General features: G+C 44.5%; 1 protein-coding gene across 2 annotated transcripts in view; it reads right to left on the reverse strand.

The window, feature by feature from the left end:
• The window catches only part of LOC306825012 (pleckstrin homology domain-containing family A member 7-like), a 109,137-nt gene extending 91,213 nt beyond the window's left edge, over positions 1-17,924 (reverse strand). For both annotated transcript variants that reach the window (XM_079345485.1, XM_079345484.1), the window contains exons 1-3: positions 17,728-17,924; positions 17,505-17,581; positions 17,288-17,345 (exon numbers count right to left, since the gene is read on the reverse strand). In XM_079345485.1, the coding sequence (XP_079201611.1) occupies positions 17,288-17,345; positions 17,505-17,581; positions 17,728-17,810 (218 nt within the window). In that variant the 5' untranslated portion in view covers positions 17,811-17,924. The remainder of the gene's footprint in view (positions 1-17,287; positions 17,346-17,504; positions 17,582-17,727) is intronic.
• Between the last annotated feature and the right edge of the window lie 6,076 nt (positions 17,925-24,000).

Here is a 24,000-nt window from a genome sequence, read left to right on the forward strand (position 1 = left end):
TGGAAACCTTCCAGGGGCCGAACGCTGCAGGGCTGCCAGGGGAGAAGAGAGTCGATGTAAGAGGTTTCACTGGCCTGCACAGACGCTTCAATCTGTCTCGTGACATTCTTGGTTCCACGTCGGGGAACTCTCGCGTGATTTGACGAACGAGCTGTTTGGCGCCCCCTGCAGATTTATGCTGGGATTATTTCAACATATGTTCACCTCATGAGCTGAAACTCTAACCAAGTTTAGTTTGGGCATCCAGCATTGTATGTGTGAGTCAAAATGGGGATCAGCATCATAGATCAACTTTCACTGGCAGCTTTACGATGTTTCTTTTAGTATCATCTTATTCAAGTAATCTCTATCGAATAAAAATGATAATAGACCATCTGTGCACTGGACTAAATCGTCTTAAAACAACCATGAAATACAAAGAAGTCACATTCACATACGATAAACTCCGAACAGTAGGCTGTACTTAGGCTGCATCGACCACTCTTCAGAAGCATTCAGCAACGCCACAAGCTAAACAATCATCATGAAAAGAGCTCTTCCAAACATCCCATCATCCGGCTCATTCGGGGGTCTTCACACTCTTCACAAAGTGGCCTTGGTAAATAAAAAAGCAGAATTTTCCATTTAACTGGCTCCTGTCACAGCGTATGCATAATCATCACAATACCACAGGGGATTAGACAAAAGCAGTCTTTTTACTAATGGACTGCTTTTTACCGCTAACCTGATTCAGTCAAACACACAGCGCTTGGCGCCGACCGAACAGCAGATTCACTACCTGAATACCAAACAGGTCGGCCGGCTCGCAGACAGCCTGACACAAACATGCGACTGAGAAAGTCCCACAGGCCCGGCTGAATGTTTTACATCACACACCTGGAGCGAGTGGACCGGAGGATGCAAAAATAATGGAAGTACAAGAATTAATGACAGCAGAATATTGAGCTCAACGTAAAATCAGTGCTGATCTGTCATGTTGCATTTATCTGGAAACAAATGAGGCAGTTGGGTAGATTAAGGGTAGAGTGAGAAGTCGGGAAATAACATGAGGGAGAGGAGCCACAGGTCGGACCTGAACCCGAGCCGTCCGCCTGGAGGACTGACAGCCTCTACACACGGAGCAGGTGCACAAACCACAAGGCCAATGGCGCCAAGTTTTGGGGCGTTTAAAGCCTTTTTTTTTTAGAGATAGGACAGTGAACAGAGTCAGAAATCTGGGAGAGAGAGAGAAACACATGCCACAACTCATATTTGAACCCCTCACTTGGTGGACTACAGCCGACGCACATGGGGCGTACTCACCAACCGCTAGGCTACCGGCGCCTTAAGTTCGTGTTCTCTCTCTCTCTCTCTCTCTCTCTCTCTCTCTCTCTCTCTCTCTCTCTACATAATAAACAAAAACTCGCTCATCGACGTTTATTTATTGAAATTATTATCACTTCATTTACTAATGTCTTATTATAAATTCACAAACCATTCAGAGAGTTTCATGTAACTCAATTGAATCTGAAGTATTCCCAGTTACAATATTCTCCAACTATAATTGTGTGCATTATTATTGTCGTAAAGTTAAAACCATAATGGGCTGAAATGCAGTGAAATGTTATTTCTCTGTAGGTTGCTCTTTGTTGTGTCTCTCAGGAGGTTTTTCTTGCTTAATTGTCTGTGTGTGCTGCGTTTCAAAGCCCACATATCACACAGGAGTTCACCACCCACACATGAGGCAGAGCGCCGCAGCTGAGTGACTGCATAAACAAATCTGACATCCTCCAGGTTAAACCCTTCAGGGAGACTTAGTGACAACCGTTTCCCATTTCTGTCATGAGTGAATCAATATGATTACCTCGGGGAGCTTTAGAAAAGGGCAACAGGGCGGGGGAATGTGAGGAATGTGAGGAAAAGAGAGGTGAGCCTTCCCTCTTTAGATTCCTGCGGTAATCATCGGCAGCGTCACATTAAGAGAGCAGTAAGTAGGTAAATCCTCCTGCTGAATAATTGACTACATCTCCACATATAAAAGCAACAGCAGCAGCTCTCCACCAATGACAGGCATCCAGGCTGACAGGATTGGAGGCCTCCAGAGAGCGACTCCCACCATCGGCTCAGGGAGAACAAAGTGTTTCCAGAGTCAAACATGAATCCAGCTGCTTCTGCGTCTCCGCCGCGGCTGTCGTGTAATACTGTCAAAGTCCGCTCAAGATCCTGCATATTTCAGTAAAGCTGGGTTATGCATTTCAACACCTTATGAAGGTAACAACAGATTATTCATGGGACAATGTCTTTCTTCGTTGCTAAGTATCTCAGGGCTGCAGAGAATTTTGTTTTTTGCCCAAAATTGGACAAAAGCAAAAACAAAAGCATCAGTTCAGCAGCTGAAGTGTCCCATTTTTTATGCCACCTGCATCACTCAGGTAGACACTTAAACCTTTTTTTAAATCAGTGATATAAGACAGATGAAGGATGTCAGATATCAGGGTTCTTATTGAAGAACCTGAATGTAAACGATAAAGGAAGCTCAGCTCGAGTGTAGGAGACGCATGTTTTTCACATTTAATTGCTTTTCACAACACAACACTGTATTGTCCCCTCAGGGGGAACATTTGTCATCACAGCTTGCACAGTTAGATACACATGTGTAAACACGGACAACACAAGGAGAAAACACATAATAGTCACCATAGCAGCCGGTGTGATAGTCAATGTGGGAGTTTGTTCAGAGCTTCAATAGCCGAGGGGACGGATCACTTCCTGTTCCAGGTCGGAGTCCTGGATGTTTGGATTCACCAGATATAGGTGCATAAGTGTGCACGTTCATGAGGGGGTTCTGTCCTCCGTGCTCGTTAGGTTAACTGGTGACTCGAGGTGTGAATGGGTTTCTATGGTAACAGGTTAGGCCCAGTAAAAACAACAGCAACATGGATGACAGTGAGTAGTGTGTTTGTGCCTATTTCTGACACAGACGCACCTGTGGAGCAGGAGTGTTTTCCAAAGTTAACTTGGTAATTCACGTCGCTGTTATCATCGATGGTGTCGCGTCATCATATTCCATCTGACCATGTGTGGTTTGAATCAGATTTGGAAAAATCTGATCTCATGTGTGTTTGGCTTTTTGTGTCCGGACAAACTACAAACAATCTATTTGTGCTAAAAAAATCTGATTTGGAGGTGCAATGTGAACAAGGCCTATATGTAGAGGAGGACAGAGGACAGAGTGAGAAACAGGGAGGAGAAATGGGGAATGATCTGCAGTGAAGTGCTGAGAGTTCTTTGAAAGATTTGTTTTTTTCATATTTGACTTTATTAGATGGAGAACAAACAATGTTGGGAAGACGGGGGTGCGGGAATCACACCTGAGGTCCCTGCACTGAAGTCTGTCTACTATTAGCTAAAACAAACGTCTCCTTGTCACATAGGACTATCTCTATCTCTCGTAGTAATAAAAAGATTTCAGGCATCACGTCTCCAGCTCTCTCAGGCTCGCTCGTGCACACAGCAGGATCTTTATGATCTGACCAGCTGAGTGAGTCTGAGGAACGAGCGGCGCGGGCCAATAAAGCTGTCAAACAGCTCATGTCAAGCTGAAATAATCTTGTGTTTGCATTCGGCTCGTGATCAGTGTGAGTGTGAGCTCACGTTCAAACCCCACCCGCACTGACACAGACACAAGTGTGTACGTTCAGTAGTGTTGCTAACAGGTGCTTGAGTCTCTTTTTATGTCTCCTATGTCCTGTTACAAACAATAAAGCTGACAAACTACGACACACACAACTTGTTTTATTGTGCCTGCAGAGTGATGCACTGTACCGAGGAAGGTGTGGCGTTTCACCCTGAAATAAAAGAAGCTAATGAGCTGAAATCTACTTCCTGCTCCTTAGGCGAAGCGCACAAACTCCCGCCAACGTAAAGACTCTCACAGGTTCTGAGGTGTGTTGCGGCGCTTGCTCGCCGCTTGCAACCTTCACTCGCTCTACCTCGCTGCTTGCCCCCAAGGCATGTGAGCGGGAGACTAGCCGTGCCCTTTCCTAAAGCTCCCCACAAGGCTGTTTAATAATACAAGTGCAGTGCCCGTTCACAGTGTGCGTGTTTGTAATCTGCTTGGTGGCCAGGATCGTTCTGTGTTCAGCCAAGTCGCCCGAATGAGCTTTGAAGTAACGAATTTCATCCGACTTAAAGTTAGCTAACGTGTGACCTCAATAACCTTGTGTTGGGTGAGTAACATTAGCTAGCTAGCTAACTAAGCTGCACAACATTAACCATGTGACATCCGACTTTTTTTATTGACGCTTCGCTAACGTTAAATAGTCAAATGGACAGAGGGCTCATATTTGGCACTAAAGAAAGCCTCCATTTGTCAAAAATAAACAGTTAACATGTTGTCGAGTGTGTCCCTTCCACTTAGCGACCTAAATGACAATGTCAGGTCTCCTCCGTGTGTTTTTTTCCGCTCATCTCGTGTTTACGGTCGGTTTTGATTCCATAGTATCACGCCACAGCAAAACTATTTAAAATGTTTAAGCATAAATATGAGTAACTTGTGTAAATTTTACAATCTGGAGTCCACAGCAACATACTCGCAAGTAACAAGTTCCCTGTTCAAGGTGAAGTAAGCCATAAGGCATAGATTTAAAAAAAAAAAAAAAAATAGGAGGCCTTCCTGTATCCAAACAGGAAGTGTAAAAAGCTCAAGACAAATGTAAAATAAAACCGCTACAAAAAACGAGATTTCAAACATGCAATTAACCGCGGTTAACTAATGAGTCTGTCCTGATGTGACCAGGTCTGAAGTATCTCGAGAGAAGGAAACTTCCTGAGGATGTAGTATCCGGTCTTGGACTCACCTCGTGTCACCTGTCAGGTTCCACGTGGAAAACTCGTGATCATGAAGGTCCGTGACCACCCTGGTCGTCCACGGCCAGGCGGCGTGACGTTTAATCGTAACCAGCTCATGACCAGCCTCCTGCGTCGGTTCACGGCTGCAGCAGGTACCCATCCTTTCAAAATAAAAGTCTGGTTTGTTGGACTATTGACTCTATATATCTGAAAGCTCACTTTAAGCTGCTGGAAACTTTTAATTTCGATTCCTTCTTTCAGGATGTTCATCTGGAACCTTCAGAGGTTTCTCTCATTGCCGTTTCCCACTCAGTCTCAAATTTTGAGTTCAAGAGAATCTCCAGAAAACTTCTTCTTTATGCTCCTCTTCTTCTCCTCTCCGCCGTCCTCGCTCCTCTCACACGCGTCTCTCCTGTCCTCTCTCCGTCTCCGACCTCCCCGGTCCTCCTCACATGAGTTCTGTCTCTGGGCTTGCATTGTTAGTGTTTTGGTGGCCTGGCCCTCCTCCTCCTCTTCACTGACAGAAGTGTCACTGTCTCCCACGAGCAGCCAGACTTTAAGAGCCACAACATTGTATTAACCATCTTGTTGTTGCTCTCGCTCTCCATTTGCATCCGTGTCCTTCAATCCCTCCTTTGTGTGCATCCTCGATCGCTCAGTGTTGAACACAGATGGACCCCCCCCCTCCGCACTTTTCCACAAACAGCAGACATGTAGAGAACAGAGCGAGACAAGCTGGTCCCACGTTACGGAGACGCGTGGGCTCGTCATGTGGAGACATTCAGTCAGCTGCTGTTGGAGCATGTTTCCATTTGTAGGCTCTTCTTAATACCAGGCGTTTTTGTAACAATGGCAGAGCTCGTCAAACACTGCAGTTTCGGGGTCGCTTGTGGCCTAGTGGTTCGAGCACGCACCTCATGTGCAGAGGCTGTCGTCCCTGACTCGGGCGGCTCCACAACAAAGGCATTTTTACCCCCCCAAAAAAATCTTCAAAATCTAAATAAATACTGCAGAGTCTTGGCAGTGGCTCAGTGCTTCAGGTACTGACACTAAAGGAACCCGTTAGCATCATTTCTGGACGGTCTGCTCGACTTTAAAGTTTGGATTCTCACAGCAGAACTTCTCCTCCGACGTCTCGCTCAGGGTAGGAAGCTTCAATGCCAACAGTTAGCGTGAACACACACACACACACACACACACACACACACACACACACACAGGACTTTGACCGAAGAGGAGACTTGACTATGTTTCCACATTACTTAAAGTAAACTGGAAACAGGTGAGTAAGTTACATTGAGTTGAGACAGTAAACAACCCTCCTGTTTGAGGGACAGATCCGTCTTCATCCTACGCCGTCTCTTTACTGCCCATTTCCTGTTTCTAAGACCCGACGTGGTGACGGACACTTTGCCGTTTCTTCATGTTGTGGATTTGTTGACTGTGATCACGTCTCACGCTCGTCGCTCAAAGTCTGACAGGAATTCACAACGGTTGCTGGACTTTAAATTTTAGATTTTAAACAACACAAAGAGCAGGAATGAAACTGTGGAGAAGTCGTGTGAAGGAGCAGCTCTTTGAAGACGCCAAGTCCTCATCGCGGTACTCGATGGTTGACAGGTTGAAACAGTTACATAAAGAGCAGAGGACGTAATGAGACATTGGACACATAGCTGGAGGGAGGATGACTCCGCTTTCTTCTTTAACAGACCGCAGACACACAGCAGCTTCTGATGTGGTGTGATTGACATTTAAAGAAATGTTCACGTCTGTTTGCATGTGTAGGAGCAACATTTACCTGAAGAACAAACTGTCCCAGAAATCTGACTTTCATGAATATTTAAATGGCTCTCCCTTGTTTATGTTTTGTTTGAAATCACAGAATCTGTCAGCTTCTGCACTCTGCTCGATTAGAGGAGAAAAGAGGGAAGTGTAGGAAGGCAGCAAACAAACATGATTTAAAGATAAAAACTCAGGAGAGAATCCTCCTAACTTTACTCAAACTTTAGAAGTGTAGGAGTTTCTTTGGAGAGTTTTTCTCTTTTTAACTCTTTCGTCGTCTTTTTGGAAGCAGCTGTCAGTTTGTCCCTCACCGGACCGGACCGGACCGGACACGGCAAACCTGTGAGGTCCGTCGCTCTGCTTCTCTCCGTACGTCTGATCCCTGCTGCTCCCTGAGAGCGCCGCGATGAACCACATGACAGCCTCGGTTAGTCTCTGTGAGAGTCTGAGGATTAATGAGGCCGCCTCGGGGCAAGGTTAAATATTCAAGACTTCCATTTTCAGACTATCTTCAAAGATAGGATTGAACACACACACGCACACACACACACACACACACCTACACACACACAACTACATAGTGAAATTACCCCACGGAGTAATCTTGGAATAAAAGCCTGAGAAAGAAAAGAAGAGTTGGAGGAAGAGGAAGGCCAAGGATAGAAAACGCCAAATACAACATCCGAGTTGAAAGAGAATTAAAAAAATAATAATAATAAAGTCTAAACAAAAGATTCAAGCATGCCTTTATGGTGATGTCCACCGTGTGCAGAGGATCCGAACACAGTCAGATATTCTCAGAGACTGAATTAACCTTTCTCAACAAGCGTTTTATTTTTCAGCTTCTTCAGCTCCGACAGACAGAAAAGAAACTGCAAACATCGTCTGCGTCCTAAATCACACAGTCGAGTGTGATGTGAAACCATCAGAGGCTCGCTAAGACTCCCACAATGCAACATGTTCTTCGATGTTTGACGTGAAAACATGACATCACGCCACATTATGACGTCACATCACTGACATCTGTCCGATACAGATGTTGAACCGCTGCATCCCTGGAAATCAGAGGATGCTACTTTGTGTAGAAAAGCGTTGCACGTCCGTCCCGTCTCTATGACAACGGACGCTTCATAACCGACACTACTCCATCACGCTGTGGGCGGCGCCGTCTCTCTGGGAGGCCGCCTGCAGCTGTAAACGCTCTCGCTCTCATTGGAAACGATGGGGGGGGGGGGGGGGGGGGGGGGGGGGGGGGGGGGGAGACGCTGGCGCTCAGGAAAAAACAAAAAAAACACACCAGGCAGACGTGGGGTCTAATGCGATCTTTGCCCGACATTTTCAGACGTGCATAATTCATAATGGCTTCAGATGAATGGCTTGCTGTTACTTCCATGTTCTGTGAAGCTCAGAGGGGGTTCAAATCCTTCACGTACTGCTCGAAGGCACCTCGGCTTTGTTAAGAAGTGGAACCATGAACCTGCTCTAACAAAAGACATCATTGAAGCGTGTTGGAGATCAGTGCAGCTCCAGTCTGAAGGGTCACTTCCTGGTTGATGCACTTCACATAAAGGACTGAGAGGGGGGTTGATTGAGAGCTGAGCTGAGAAACATCAGCTAACGAGGAAAGACATTAATTGTGATGAAGAGTTCAAAAGGTATTTTATTTAGATTTATTTATTTTGTTTATTTATTTATTTATTTAGACTAATTTAGACATGAAGAGGGCGGAGAACAGAAGATGATGATTTCTTCGATCTGTCGTACAAGTTTACACCGACGATGATGATGAAGATGTTTGTTTGATCAATAAACATCTTTTCTTTTTTATCTGAGTTTCTACACACACACACACACACACACACACACACACACACACACACACACACACACACACACACACACACACACACACACACACACACACACACACACACACACACACACACACACACACACACACCGAGCTGTTGATCAATCATTAGCTAGAAGCAGTGCTGGCTGTTTCCCTGTGGGGTTTCGGTTTGAATAGCATCAGTCAGACTCAGACAGAAGCTCTGACTCACCGCTCTAATCACTCTCTCACCTTTGATTAACTTCACTGCTGAAACACGCAGCTTTAAATCAAACAGGCTCAATCCAAACATCACATTTGGATTCAAAATGTTACAAATGTGGATGATGTGTTTTCATGTAACGCAGCTCATACATGCATGCATGCCGCTCAAGGTGTTCCTCTCCCTCCCCCGGCAGCCCTGCAGCGTTCTGAAACGGTCATCGTTATACAGAGCTGTGACTTTCTGAAGTGATGAGAGAAGGACTCGGCAGCATCTGCCTCGACCTCGTTCAGACTCCCAGAGAGGAGGAGGAGGAGGAGGATGAATGAGGTCAGGAGGTGACGGTGCAGCAGAGGAAGAGAGGAAGGTCACGAGTCATGACGGAACAAACAAAACCAACTATCAGAGAAAGTGTGAGACACCCAGCGCAGAGGGGAGAGAGAGAGAGAGAGAGAGAGAGAGAGAGAGAGAGACAGAGAGAGAGAGACAGAGAGAGAGAGAGAGAGAGAGAGAGAGAGGAGCTGCCTCCTCAGCAGAAACTCTCGCTCCCTCTGGAAGCTTCCTGAACTGAACTTAGTGAAAATGTTTTTTTTCCAAAGTTGTTCTTGTTCTTTCTCCTTGAGAGGAACAAACTCAGCATTCCTGCACTGATTTTATTCTTTGGATTTAAGCAGAACCAAAAGTGGTGAAAGTACTCAATCGAGCCAAACCACAACATCAATACACACGCTGAGATTTCTTTCAAAGGATCCAAGTTTGACTATATTCTTTCTTTTGTTATTCCAGTTCAGCAAAAACCTCAATAACAACCACCATGGGTCTCACTTTTCAACCTGTGAAATGTTTCTAGCAAGCGGTTCAGTTCAGTCCAGTTCGGTTCAGTTCAGTTCAGATCAGTTCGGTACTGATTTTTTGGCGTTTTCCTCTTAAAAGTTGGGAATGGCATCAAAAACCTGAAGAGATGAGCAACATGAGTCAGTTCAGGGTCTTTGTTCTGACCCGACTTTTCAGCAGGTAACTCTTTCAAACATTTACACTCTACCAAATCCAATTATTTCCAGCCAGGAATAAACCTTTGAAAGGAGTGAAATAAACCAGAATAGAGTCGTGAAATGATTCACCTGAACACCTGTGAGAGTTACTGATTGACCTTCGTAATGTGAAACACAGTCACGGGACAAAGCCGGCTCAAACAAAGGAAAATACTGGAGCAGAGTATGAGATATCCAGAAGGTGAATCATTAAGTGAAGAATACAAAACGTTGGATACAAACGGCGTCCTTGGACTCACATCTACGAGAAGTCATCTCAAACTTTCCTGCCGTTTTCAAAAAGCAAACACAGGAACCGGTCAGCACCTTCGACCGATGAGAAACAACAGACAAAGCCTTCTCTTCCAGCTCTTCCAGCCTTTATTTGTCTGCCAGAGAACTGTTGATTCTTTGGTTTAACGACAAAACAAAGCCTCCTTTTTTTTTTTCTCATCAGAGGACAAAGAGCGACAGACGGTGAGCACAAACCAACCCTGTGTCCTCACGCCTTTAATATGATCCGGCGGCGTCATCGGCAGCTTCACAGAGAGCGTCCAGCACGGAGGGGAAAAGGTCTGCTTATTGCATGAAGACGTCCTTTCTGAGAGGGAAAACAACCTGAAAGCATCCATTCAGGAGGAGTCCGTCTAATGCAGCGTGGCCTTCTCTGCACACAGAGTCTATATTTAGGTCCATCCACAGCTGTGTTCACCTGAGGACCACACGCCTCTCATTCAACATCAACATTCGAAAAATGAAAACGGCTCATATCCTGTCCGAGGACGGCAGGAATATGTTCTGCTGTGACTCATCTTTTCATTCTTCTCAGTGGTTGTCTGGGCGGTATATGCCTGAGATGTTCAAGGTTCCCCTGCTGTTCATTGAGAAAGAGCAGTGAATCAGCTGCTGTGTTCCTTTTTAAAGATGCAGAGAGTATCCATTCATGCGGGCGCACTTTGAAGGACTCGATGTGTGTCACTGTGAGCCCACACGCTGCAGACAGAAAGCCCACCTCCTCCACAAACCTTTAAAAGGCTTAACGCAGACTCGTACATTAAGAATCAGGAGGTCCAGGCGGTGGCTGCAGTCACCACAAACACAGAGCCGCGCAGGTTCGAGTCTTGGAGGTCGTACTCCTGACATTAATGTAAGCTGCTTGGCGATAAGCCTCTTTGTCACGGCTTGGCGATGCTATCATTGTCCTTACTCTGACAATCACACAGCGTTCAAATCACTGCAACGTCAGCGTTGTGCCGAGACGTCACCTCGGTGCAAACTCCTGACTCATTCATGAGGCACTGAGCTGACGCGTTTTCATTTGAATTAGGCCCTCTAGGTTTTCATAAAACAGTTGACAAATGAAGGAGATATCAGGATGCATCTGTTCTGCGTGTGATGCCATGACTTAAACACCACAATGAACCGATGGTCCTCATCTTCATGTAATGAGACATAAACACTGACACAGTGTCAGTTAAAGCAGACTAAATATCAGAAATCAATGTTTTACCACTAATGACTCCACATGTTTTAAAGGTCACATTTTAATCTCTTTTCAAACCAGTGTAAATCAGTGTCAGAGCTCCTGTAAACGTGTGTAAAGTGTGTTATTATAAATCCTCTCTGATCCTGTATTTGACCCCTCTGTTTCAGCCCTGCTCAGAACAGGCTGTTTCTGTGTCTGTAGCTTTAAATATGTAAATGAGCTCTGACCACGCCCCCTCTCTGGAAGGGCTCGGGTGGCTACATATATATATAAATATATACACAACAACTACAGATCCTCAGTCATAGTTTGAACCAGAAGCTGTACACATAAATCTGTTAGCAGCATTTCGTGCTGGAACATTGCCACAATATTTGTTTAATTTCCACAGACTGAAGGTTTGCAAACAAGACCTCACACAGTGTTGGCTGACAAGGATTTCTATTTTTTTTTGCTGTGGTATCGTTTGAGTTTTACTCGTATCACATCAAAGTTAAAGTTGCTTATGAAACTATTTTTCTCATCGTTGTGTTGGAGGGATGCATCCACAATCATCTGATTAATGTGCTGCAAATATGTCAATCACTGCAGGACCAGAACAAAGTCACACACTATGAACACTATGACAGAGAGGCTGTAAACAGAGTCAGAGGTTCAGCAGGTCAGTGAGCGTGTGGCTCACACCTTCAGAGTAGTGAAGCTGGAGGATAATAAGTGAGGACAGGATTCATCCAGCTGTCTTTAGCACCACGACTTCTCACACTCTCCGCCTGGCTTTCTCACGTTTTGTTCACCCTCTACTTTCTGCTGGCCTTAAATCTCCTCCAGTTGAACCCAGTCATGCAGAAGCCTGATCCCTCCTTTTGGATCTGATTCCACACACCTCTCTGTAGCAGGAGCCCCCTGCTGGGAGAGTCTGCAGGATGCAGGGAGGAGAAGGAGCAGAGGGTGACACATCATGAGCCTGAGCAAACACAGGATAAAGGACAAACAGTGGGAAAGTTAGACAAACAAATGACTGCACACACACTGACACACACACACACACGCTGCAGGGAGAGGTATGTGAGGGGGGGTTAATCAGCGGAGGTGGAAGTCGTCAAACAAACTCATACTTTCGTCCCACTTGTCCACAGGGGGACGTAAGAGGGGGCTGTTAAAGCAAGCCCGGGCAAAGAATGACTGAGTGTCTGCTGGGGAGTAAAACAACGAGGAGACAGCCAGAGGCGCGCACACACACACACACACACACACACACACACACACACACACACACACACACACACACACACACACACACACACACACACACACACACACACACACACACACACACACACACACACACACACACACACACACACACACACACACACACACACACACACACACACACTCATCAACACTTTAGAGACTCACAAAGGTTAGCTGAAGAAACAAACACGCCGTGAGTGTCTGTTGGAAAACAAAACAAGAAACAGGACTTTCATGCATTTATGCTAAACGCTACTCATCATGTATTTAAAGACGCCTAATTGTCTTTATTTAGCTGGAAGCTAAAAAACATTTACTGTAAATCGGCTCTTAGTTTGTATGAACGATGCCGCCTTCCTAAGTGATCGAGACGAAAATGAGAAATTATTCATCCCTCAACAGAAAAGTGAAAGCTGAATAATTCAGCCTGTCGTTGAGCAGAAAGGTCACTGTTTTCAGCTGATCCTGTTTCTATATTTGTGTCGGTGAAAGCGGACCCGACTGTTTCCATGGACATCCTTTTCTTTTTCTTTTTTTTTCACCCTTTATTTACCCAGGAAAGAAAACTCACTGAGATGAATCTCTTCCTCTTGGTCCGGGACCAATTTGGGATTAAAGAGTGAAGCGAAGAAAAGTGGAAATAAACTCAGGGTTTTTTTGGGGGGGGGGCCACACTCGTCCTGTGTTCCATCACATGTCGTGACATGAGGGGGTCTTCTTTAAGATTTAAAATCAATTCATAATTTCCAAAAAAAAAATGTAATTATTATTTTTTTTTTCTCGATTAAGTAACAAATAGAGCTACAAGAAATTCAGCCAGACTCACAGAAGACAGTATGTACCAATTCAAAAATGAGACTCTGAATCTATGGATCAATAAATCCAGAATCATTTTCAATCCATAATCTATTCTGAGTCAAATCATTAGCCCAAGAATGAAAATCGAATCCTGAGACACCCGAAGATTCCCAGCGTGAGTCATGACTGTGTGTGTGTGTCTCCTGAACGTGGTGCTGACTGAGACCTGCTCATCCATCACGTGGTCGACTTCTCTTCAGAGAGTCACTCCTGGCGTTGAAGACATTTCTCTCCGCACCATTAAAACGATGAAGAGAAACATCGGAGAGCGATTCAGTCGGCTGTGAGATACGACATCGTCTCCAGTTTAAGAGCGATGGATGAAACGAAGTTTCAGGTTTTTTTGGGGGTTTTTTTTCAGAATAAGCCGATGCCAAGAAGTCTGCGAGAGTCTGAAGACATCCCCGCAGAGACACAGGGGGAGACATGTTGTTCTTCTTCTTGTAATAAAAACATGAAAAACATTTTTGGGATAGAAGAGGATCCAGAACAGACAGCGGAGCAGCACCGGGGGGGGGGGGAGTTATATCTACATGGCCTCTAGACAAACATTCCCCCGACGATGTGAAGAGGATATTGGACTTCAAGGTTGTTATTACTTCACCTCTTATTTCTGCTCAAGAAACAGAAACGCTAATTAAAATTCTGAGCTGGAGACAAATATTGAACGCAGGCTGAAGGAGAAGTTACGCTCAGACTTTCTGCTCACGCCTGGAGAGAAGTCGAAACACGTCGACAGGTTGGTGTTTCAAAGGCTCTGTGTGAGCGACCCGGCGCGTGACGACAAATCATGACAGAGTTAACGGTTCTTCTTCCTCCTCACACACCTGACCATCACTGACCTTTTCACAATGACACCTTTGAATCCAGCAGACAGTCACAAGCAACAGTAGCAGAGAGCGTTTGTGGAGAAGTCAGTGAGTCATTCCTGCGAACACAAGGCCCAATCACCAGACTTCCACCTGTGGCTTCTCACGCTTTGAGGCTTTTTGGAGAAATTCACCGATGTTCCACAGCTTTAAGGCGGACACACACACGGCAGCTTGTTAACAGCTCGATGGACAATTTAACGACTCAGCGTTAGGCGAAACAAGAGAAGGACGGTGCGTCATTTTAGCAGGAATTCAAACAACACAACAACTCGTGTTTTTCCCCTCGGACTTCACCCGGAGTTTCTCCTGACCGACCCAAAGTATTTCATCCACAACAAGTCGGAGTGATAGTACGGTACAGTCTCCTGCACCCGTTCAATCTGAGTAACACAGCAGCACCGGCATGAGGCTGAACTCTGTCAGCACTTCACCACAGCTTGTACTGTTAGCATCAACGGCAACACGACTGACCTCTGACTGCTGTTATCTACAGTGACACTTTAATCTGCGTCTGCCCGATAACCAAGCACGGAGCCGGGGGGGTAAAACACTAAATCCCAGCAGAACTCGATGCATCGGATTACCAATCAGATAACCGACTGACAGTCAGCGCGGGGATGTTTCTCCGTCTTACTGAGGTCTTAATATGAATATTCAGCAAGTGGAGAATTCAATTAACCATCAAGGAGCTTTACAAACATCGTGAAGACCAGCTGTATGTAAGAGGCAGAGCCCAGTCCAAAGTTACACTGGAAACTAACTCCCAGTGTCTCCAATGCAAGGACAGTTCAAGCAGCCTATTTTGATTGGTCGATAGTTCTAGGAGGACGTACAGCAAACAAAGAGAAAGTGAAGATTCAGGGAAGCAGAAGATTTGTATTTATCAGGTAAGTTTAGATTTGAGTCATCTTCACTCGTGCATGACTTCAACTTCAAGGGCACTTTGAGATTTGTTCAGTTTAAACGACACAAGGAAGAGACGACACAGGCACTTCCACTCAGCGACAAAAACACGACAATACAAGTATCCTGAATGTGACCACAGTGTGTAAAAACATCAGGAAAACCACCAAGAGTGACCAGAGATGGGGAGCGTATGGCCTAGTGGTTGGGTCACAGCCCACTAGTTGTATCTTACAGCTATCATGAGTTTTACTGAGCAAGCCACAGTAAATGTTAGCTGGGAGTTTAGCATTAGCATACTCCTCTCCAGCTCGATTGTTTGAATACGGTCGGACAGTGACGGCAGCAACGCCAAAGATGCCTCAAACAAATGCATGACCTCCCACACAGCAGGCAACAGGTCAGAGACAGTGTCTCTTATGTTTACGTTCAGAAGTCCTCGGTCAAATTCAGAGTCAAGACTTCATTTGAAGAGTCCGTCCAAAGATCTGAACCAAACACACCATGGCCTCCTTTATCGTCTATATCAGGACTCCACATTCCTGCCTGCTGTTGTTTGCTGCTTTATTCCTCCAACAAAAGATCAGACGGCGAAAAGGAACGGCGATGAAAACACTGCCGTGCCTCTCGATGCAGCATCAATACAGGTGAGCAGACGTTCACAGATACAAAGCATCAGGGTGAAAGGGCAAGCGCTTCTTTGTGCTCGGAGCTTTTTGTTTTGGTTCACACGGAAACTTGGCACAGGGACGCACGCGAAGTCTCAGCGAGACAAAACAACAAGACAACAGAAGACGTTCGTCCTCCTCATCAACTACAAAGACAGTAAAAAAAACAAACAGTGTGTTTAAGTGTTTCACCTTCAATGTGCCGAGAATCGCAGTCGAGTGGATGAACATTTATTTTTTACCAAAGACAGAAAAAAGTCACCGCTTGTTTTGCCACGTTGACAGGAAACAATCAACACACATTTCAAGCTTGCAGGGGCGGTAAACATTGCCATGGTAACAGCGGCCTCCACCAATCACAGACGACGTTGGAACACTTTAAGATTGAGGCTAAAGTAGTTATTTTCCGTGGCGTGCTTCCTAATGACAACGTGCAGCCACAGTCTGACAGTAGACGCTCCCTTGTCTCCGTGCTGTTTCCTGTTAGGACCCACTGTTCAGTCGGAGCACAGGACTCTCCCAACTTCGATTCATTCAGGGTGGAAGCGGCGTCATCAGCCCGCCTCGTGTCATCGACGCTCCAGCTCAGACGTGATCTGCACGACGGCTCAGGAAATAACACCAAACTTCACATCGCATCAAAACTATTTCACAAGTTCACATTTTAAAAAAAGGCTCGTTACCCGAACAGGCCGAATCCATCATCAGCACTGTGGGTGTTAAAATACGACTCATTTCCTGAAAGGATGCATCCGATCCATACTGCACAAAACCAGGAAGTTAGCATCCAAGCTAAATGTTCAGTCTACTGAGGTGGAGCCAACAAAAGCCCGCTGAATGACCACGAGGATTCAGTCTGTGACTTTTCAGAAAGTCCACTGAGACTGTCAGTAAACCTCGTTCTTCTTAAAGAGAGGTCGACATCAGGAGCATGTAACGTCATTTTCATGGTGAGTCTGCAATCAAATCTGCTTTGAAGAAAATGAACAGGATTTTCACTTCGAGAGATTTGGGAAAATTTTAGTTTTTCCTCCACAAATAATTTTAAAATTATGTTTTAAAAAAAAAAAAACACACACATTGGCCTCCTGTTATCTGAGTTATACTGAGCAGGTCAGTATCAGTGACGTCTTTGCAATGAAAAAAACTGAGTGTAAACAACTATGCCTAAAGCTGCTGCACAAATCTAAACAGTCCTGAGATGAGGAGAAAAAACAAGTTCAGGCAAAGTTAAAAACCAGAATCATAAACAAACTCAAAAAGCACACAAACACTGCAGGACACGTGTCCAAAAACAACAATCAGGAAGGAAGTTTCTATCCTTGTTTAATATGCACGGCAGCAAAAGGAAAGCAGCGGGGTCATCAGTGGGTCAGCAGGCTGTATAGTCCCAGCAGTCAGTCCACACACTGTCCCTGCAGCCAGTCCACACACTGTCCCTGCGCTAATCAGTCCTGCGCGAGCCGGGAATTAGAGGCAGGAGCCGCATTAAGCTCTAAGTCCTGCGCAGGTGACCGTAGTAAGAAACAGAGAGGTGGATGGGACTTACTTGATGAAGAAACTGGCCCCTTCCCTTGTGAAACCTTCCTCCCATCCCCGAGGTAGGTCTGTAATGAAAGCACAGACTTTGTTGGTGACACCTGAAAGTTTCCTCTCCTCCCGGGTTACTGGGCCCTGAATGCAACAACTTGAAGTTGGCAGCAAAGGTAAAGACATTAAAGTGGCACATATAAAAACACACAGGTGTACCCGCCCTGCAGAGCTACCTGAGCGGATCATGTGTCCGGAGTTTACCGGTTCACCGGAGCGAGGATGCAGCCAGGTAGTATGCCGCGTCTCATCGCTGCCAACGAGAGAGAGAGGGGGAGAGAGAGAGAGAGAGAGAGAGGGAGAGGAGGAGGAAAAAACACCTGTTACACCACCGGGAAGGAAACACCAGCAGACAACTCCCGTTAAACCGGGAGACACGGCTCGGTAAAGCGCACTCACTTGATGAAGAAGACCCTTCCGTCCGCGCACACACCGTAAGACCAGTGTTCAGGTAAGGCGTCCCGCCCGAGAGGCGCCGCCATGATCCGGTCTGAAGTCCTATTTCATGTCATTCCCTCTCCATGGAGTCTCCAGGGAGCTCAACGATCAGCGCCAGGGCCAGCGCTGCCTTCAGGGACTCCTCCGAAGCCCGGACAAACGAGCATCTCAAAATAAACACTTTCCCTTTAGATCGATATAGGCCTATATTTTCACACGTTTTTTGCTACACATGCACAACTAAAGTCAAAATTGTCAAAAAAAAATAACTCGTAATTTAATTGGTAAATTTGTACATGTTTAACGTTGATTATTTTATCCTAAATAGACTATCAAATACGTCATTTTTCTAAGCAAATGGGGATTACGGATGGATTAGCTGAATACAGAAAAGACATTGAACGCAACCTTGGGATCAAATTAGGACCTTGTAAAATCCAACTCCTTTCTCAACTAACATTATTTCAAAATTTGTTTACTGAAAAGTTAGGAAATTGACCAAAATCCTTTTTTAATAACTTAGAAAGTGACGCTATAAACACGTTATAACATCTGATTTATTTAATTTTAACCTGATTTACTGGGTTAGATACAGTCACCAAACAGACTGAGACCTGGGTTGGGACCAATGCAGACCAACGTGGACCAAGTCCAAGAGGTGTTAACTCGCTACCTGAGCACTGCAGAAGTGCCCTTGAGCAAGGCACCGAACACCCTACTGCTCAGCCGCTCTTTCTTGTGCAACTCCCTCACTCTGACATCTGTGTATGAGTGCAGATAGGATCCTGTTTGTTCATATGTGTATTTCAGTCTATGTGTGTGTGTGTGTGTGTGTGTGTGTGTGTGTGTGTGTGAAGCATGTTCAACGACACACAGTAAGATATTTCTCTCACATGGGACTAATACAGAAAAAACAGTAGGGAAGTATAAATTTACAGTGATATGCTTCAAATGCTTTTTTTATGCCTTTCATTAAAAGACCTGACTTGACTAGTTTCGATTTTTTTTGCCCTCCAAAATTGTGAACGTGTCCCAGACTATAATATAACAATGTGATATTTGCACAAAACACTACTGCACAGCTCTAAGAGACTTTCTCTTTGATTTAAAAAAACGTTTGGTTCGGGGTTTGTTAATCATTCTCTTTATACAGCGAGCAGGTTGTGTCAGAGGAATTTGGACTTTTGACCTCAGTATTTCTAAAATCCTCCTCGTTACAGCCCGAGTGATGTGGGGTAAACTTTAATAAGAGGAAAACACGTGTGTATCAGTGGTCTTCGGGTTTATAATGCCAAACACTTATCAAGTTAATCTAACGCAAAGTGCATCGCTCCCTGTCTGAGTGAAATCAGTTAAATGGAGTGTGAAGTAAAGAAGGTGTCAGGTGTGTTTCTGCACACGTCATCATTTACACTTCCCTGCACATGAAGTCGGCTCTTCTTTTAAAGCAGAGATGAACCGATTGGGAAAAGCAGGGCCGATGCTGACACTGATGTTTGTATCATGACGTCTTCTGGTGCAAGACTCCCACAATGCAACACTTACTCTCATGTTTGACAAAACAAGTCTGAGCTTGTTCAACAGGTGACTTCAGCCGCCCAATCAAAACACCTCCTCTCTCAATCAGGAGCATTAAACCATAAATAAACATCGGCTCATGCCACAGACTGTCTGTGCATCACGACTTAAAAGCATTTGAAGAGATTTTTTAAATTTGCCCAACTTGCAATAAACAAACTCTGTTGTTACCTTCTTTATAGGACAAGTGGAAATGTTGTTAATGTCAGAATTATCTCGACTCGATCCTTTTAAAGAAAGGCCTCGATGAAGGAACGTGTTTCCACACTTAATCTTCTTCATGGCACAGAATTGTTAATTTTTTTTACGATCATTTTTTGTCATCAAATCGTCACTTGTTTTGTTAATCCACGTACATGTACACCTTTTCCAGCTTAACGTAAACAAATACATACAGGAAGTAGTTCAATTAAAGATGGAGGAGGGCGGAGTCAAAAGGGGAAGAAAGCAAAATAACATGGGATTAAAAAAAAAGAAGTCCACGTTGTTTTGAATTAAAGGTAGACTCAGATTACACTCTGGGAGTTTTATGTGTTTTTCTTTGCAGCTACAATTCTGTAAAATATCCGCTCAATGAAGTAAAGCGTTGTTTGCGATGAGTTTAAACGGTTAAAGAACGACCTGACGACTTTTATCTCCAACTTTCTTAAAAACTCACCTCATCATCACATCTCTGCAGCAGAAACATGAAGAGAAAAACTCTGAGTCTTCCAAGAGAGCAGGAGCTGCTGCTTTTATATCTCTGGAGCAATCGGGGAGGAGGGAAAAGTGCTGATTTGGGGCTCTTTAACAAACGTGGCACCTTTATTCTCTGAGTGACTGAGAGGAGCTGATAATGAGATTAAAGACGTCCTTTAACCAATTAGAGGCCTTATTAAGGAAAGCTTTGATCTCAAATACACAGGCACACACTTCAGCCTGGACTCAGTTGGTCACTATTTTATTTTTTGGGTCTTTCTTTGGAGTCAGGACAGTGAGTCTGAAATCAGGGTGAGAGAGCGATAGGAGGAGTCATAATCTGAGCCGCCCAGAGGACTACAGCCTCCACACATGGCGCATACCCACTGGGCTACTGCCACTGTTTGGAGATTTCCCCTTGATGACATCACAAAGGGCGGTAGCTCCTCCCACAGGTGGGTGACACTCCCACAGCGAGAACACAAAACGTCTTTTTGAGCGCTCTGAGACTTATCGGACGTGTTGAAGAGGAAGATAACGTGTGACCTTTAAGAGGAGTTACTCAAATAGATCCTGTATAATTACCAACTTCAACTCTGACTTTATTGTCTCCATGGAAACGTGTTACAAATATATAAAAGACCAAAATATACAGACAGATTAAAATACTTAAATTCTCGGTTTACATGAAGAAACAAATTAAAGTAAAACATCCTTAAAAACATGATCTTTCATGGATAGTGAAGTTTAGATGTAAATCCTTAATGTCGGGCTTCAGCTGTGTCAGTCAGGCTCTCGTGTGTACGTTCAGCAAACATGTTATTGTTGGTTTTCCTCAGTGGCTCATTAAGGTAGATAAACGCTTCAGTCAGCTGTCACACGTTGTTTGTCCTGAGTCACTCGTCAGGAACTCTCTGAGCTCATTGGAATTTCCTTTTCCAAAAGAAGCTCCACATCCAGGAGGCGTGTGGCGGCGTGCTTGTGACAACAATCCTGACACGTTCTCCATACACACCTATCATTTGGAAATCCACACCGGGGAGCTGTTGTTAAGTTCACAGTCTGCAGGAATCTTCTAACCAAAACAGTAATTTAAAAAGGGTTTGAACACGGCGACAAGAAGCCGGACGATGCAGATGTTCAGCACATTTCAACAGAGAGACACGTTTCACTTTGTGTTCTGTGATTTTGTTGTCATACAACCATCCTTCATTCCTCAAATCCAATTTCAGGACAATTTTCTCCACAAATTTCCCGTCAATCTTTTCATCAGTCTAAATTTCACCATTTATCCAAAACACTCACAAACACCTTTTTCCCCACATCTGGGGGACTTTTATGTTCGTGTGTCTGATTTTTAACTCCCCCCGCTTTGTTTGGTCTCAGTTGGCAGCGCTCCGTTTGGAGGCACTTCAACACAAACAGGAGAAAAAAACTCTGAACAAAAGCAGAAGCAGCTGAAGGGCAGGTAGAGGTCGGCACACAAAGCCGTCACCGCTGAAATCCCCCTCAGGATTTTTCTTCCATCTTGGAGTGTGTTTGTGGGAGGAAGATAAAGAGCTCAGAACAACGAAGGTCTCCGCAGCCAAATATCTGCTAACACAAGAGGGAATGAAAGTGATGACTGTGCGTGTTGTTTAGGTACCTCCTGTCCTAATGCTGAACTCACATACAAACTGTAACACTTAAAAACACACGTACATACAAGGACAGTCATTCTGTACCAAAGGGCCTGATAGCCTGACTAAATGTGCCTGGACACATCCTGACTCTTTTTGTTGCTCATTGCTGGATTAAGTCGGGTCTAAAGGTGAGGTTAAAAAGTTGTTAAAAGTTTATTTTACGTCTGACCACACTCTACATCTCTGCTGACAGCTGCTCACATGAACCTGTGGCCAAGCCCAACTGTGACGTCACAGCATCCTGGAGCTAACCTGTACATCCAGTTAAACCTCCATAACTCCGTTCTTACATTTGATGGTGTTTCATTTGGACTCAGCTGGGTGATCTGTGAAGCGCTTCAATTTAATCCTGTGAGGAACATTTGGTCACATCAGTACCTTTTTACTCTTTGGTGTTCTTGTCTTGTTCATCTACAAGTCTAATAAAAAAAATCCTGCTTTTGACAGCCAATCCAATCTCTCACTTTGACCGTATAAAACATGTGCGTCATCATCCATTGGTTTTCTTCAGAGGATCGCCATGTTGGAAATGCTGCCTTACATTTACTTTCGGTCAGTTTAGTGACAGGTAAAGAGAGGAAGCTGAAGCCTCCTGGCAAACAGATACAACACGCCTACATGTCAGTGAATTTAGCCACGCCTCTAATTGTGGAATGGAAAAAAACAAAACACCTCCTAAACAGTGTGTGCCAAACGAAAGAGATATTCACACCAACAGCTGTAAAGATGTGCATTAATATGGGTGTAAACAGGGACTCTGTGGCTTATGGAGCCAGGACCCAAGTAGGCACTTCTACACAGGCCTAATTCTTCAACACTGGAGTTTGATCCTTGGAAATTTTTTTGCTGTGAAAATGTAAACAATGGCTGTTAAAGCAGCACACTGTTGGTTTGTTTAACAGTTACCCAGGGGCAACGTTTTAAAGAGATTTAAAAAAAAAAAAAAAAAAATCTCCATGGAAATAATCAACTTTCTGGCTGATGGTCTTCAAGCAAGTATCAGTATTGTCTTCAGTAACCAATTAAAAACTCCTCACAGGAGCTTTGTGTGACTTTGCTATGAAAATGTGTGGCTCTAAAAAAAAATGTGTGGATCTAAAAAATCAACAAAAAAACAACAACAAAAAAAAACAAAACTTGAATTTCCCTCGGGATCAATAAAGTATCTATCTCTCTATCTATCTATCTCTACTACCAAAGATCTCATAATTCAAACCAATCAGATTCAATGTTGAATCAAAAATGTTGCAGTTTAGATCGTAGACGGTTCAAAACGTGCCGTGTACTGTAACAGGGGACACAGACAGCGTAGCAGTTATGACGTTCGTCGCCCCGTTTAAAAGAGGCTACAGTCCTCGTCCCAGCCGCTGTAGTCAAACACAACTTTATCGACATCCACAGCCGTTCTCCAGAGTCCCAGTCAGCTTCAAAGTCATCCTAGATATAATCATCATCAAAATCATTAAGTGTGTATCTTTCGTAAAGAGCTGGGTCTTTAGCTTTTTCTTAAAGGTGCAAAGGGACTCTGCAGCTCTAATGGAGTTTGGTAGTTTGTTTCACCACCAGGGGGCGACAGAGGAGGAGAGACTCATGGCCCTGTTCTGAAGGTTGGATCAGGCGCCTTTCATTGGCGGTTTGAAGTGGGCGTCGTCAGGGAGTGTTTTTGAGAGCGAGCAGCAGTTTTTAGGACTTGATGTTTTCCGTGGTGTAAACTGTGTTGCACTGAAGCTTTTCTTTTTCTCTCTCTCTCTGTTCATAGAGATACCAAAAGAATAAAAAACAGACTCATAAAATGAAAACTGTTTTTAACTTGTCCATCCTGCAAAGTGTTGCATTCAAGTCTGTTTTTATTTGAAGCTATTTATGCTCAAATCCTTGGTTGTGTTTGGAGTTTGCTTTGATGGATGCAGGAGCTGTTTTTTTTAATCCCACTCCAACATTATTCATTTATCACGGCGTACAATACGATCTCTCTTCCTTCCTTTCGTTATGCAACAGCACACACTCTTTAATGTGTCAAATCACACACTCCTCGAGGAGTCCACTCACTAACTCTATGACTTCACTTCCTGGATTTAAGGATGTTTTCTTTAATATCCCTTATATGCACGTTCCATTGGGATGTCATGTTTTATTTTAATTGGGATATTTTCAGCCGTGCGTCTTCGTGTTCAGTCAGTGTAACTTCTTCCTCGTCGAGTCCAAAGAGTGCCGGAGACAGCAGTTTGATTCCCCCGGGTTCAGGCTGAGGCAAACATTGTGTTCTCGGCTCGCTTGGATGAGAATGTAAAAACAG

Source organism: Symphodus melops, assembly GCF_947650265.1.
Source record: "Symphodus melops genome assembly, chromosome: 6".
NCBI classification, from domain to species: domain Eukaryota; kingdom Metazoa; phylum Chordata; class Actinopteri; order Labriformes; family Labridae; genus Symphodus; species Symphodus melops.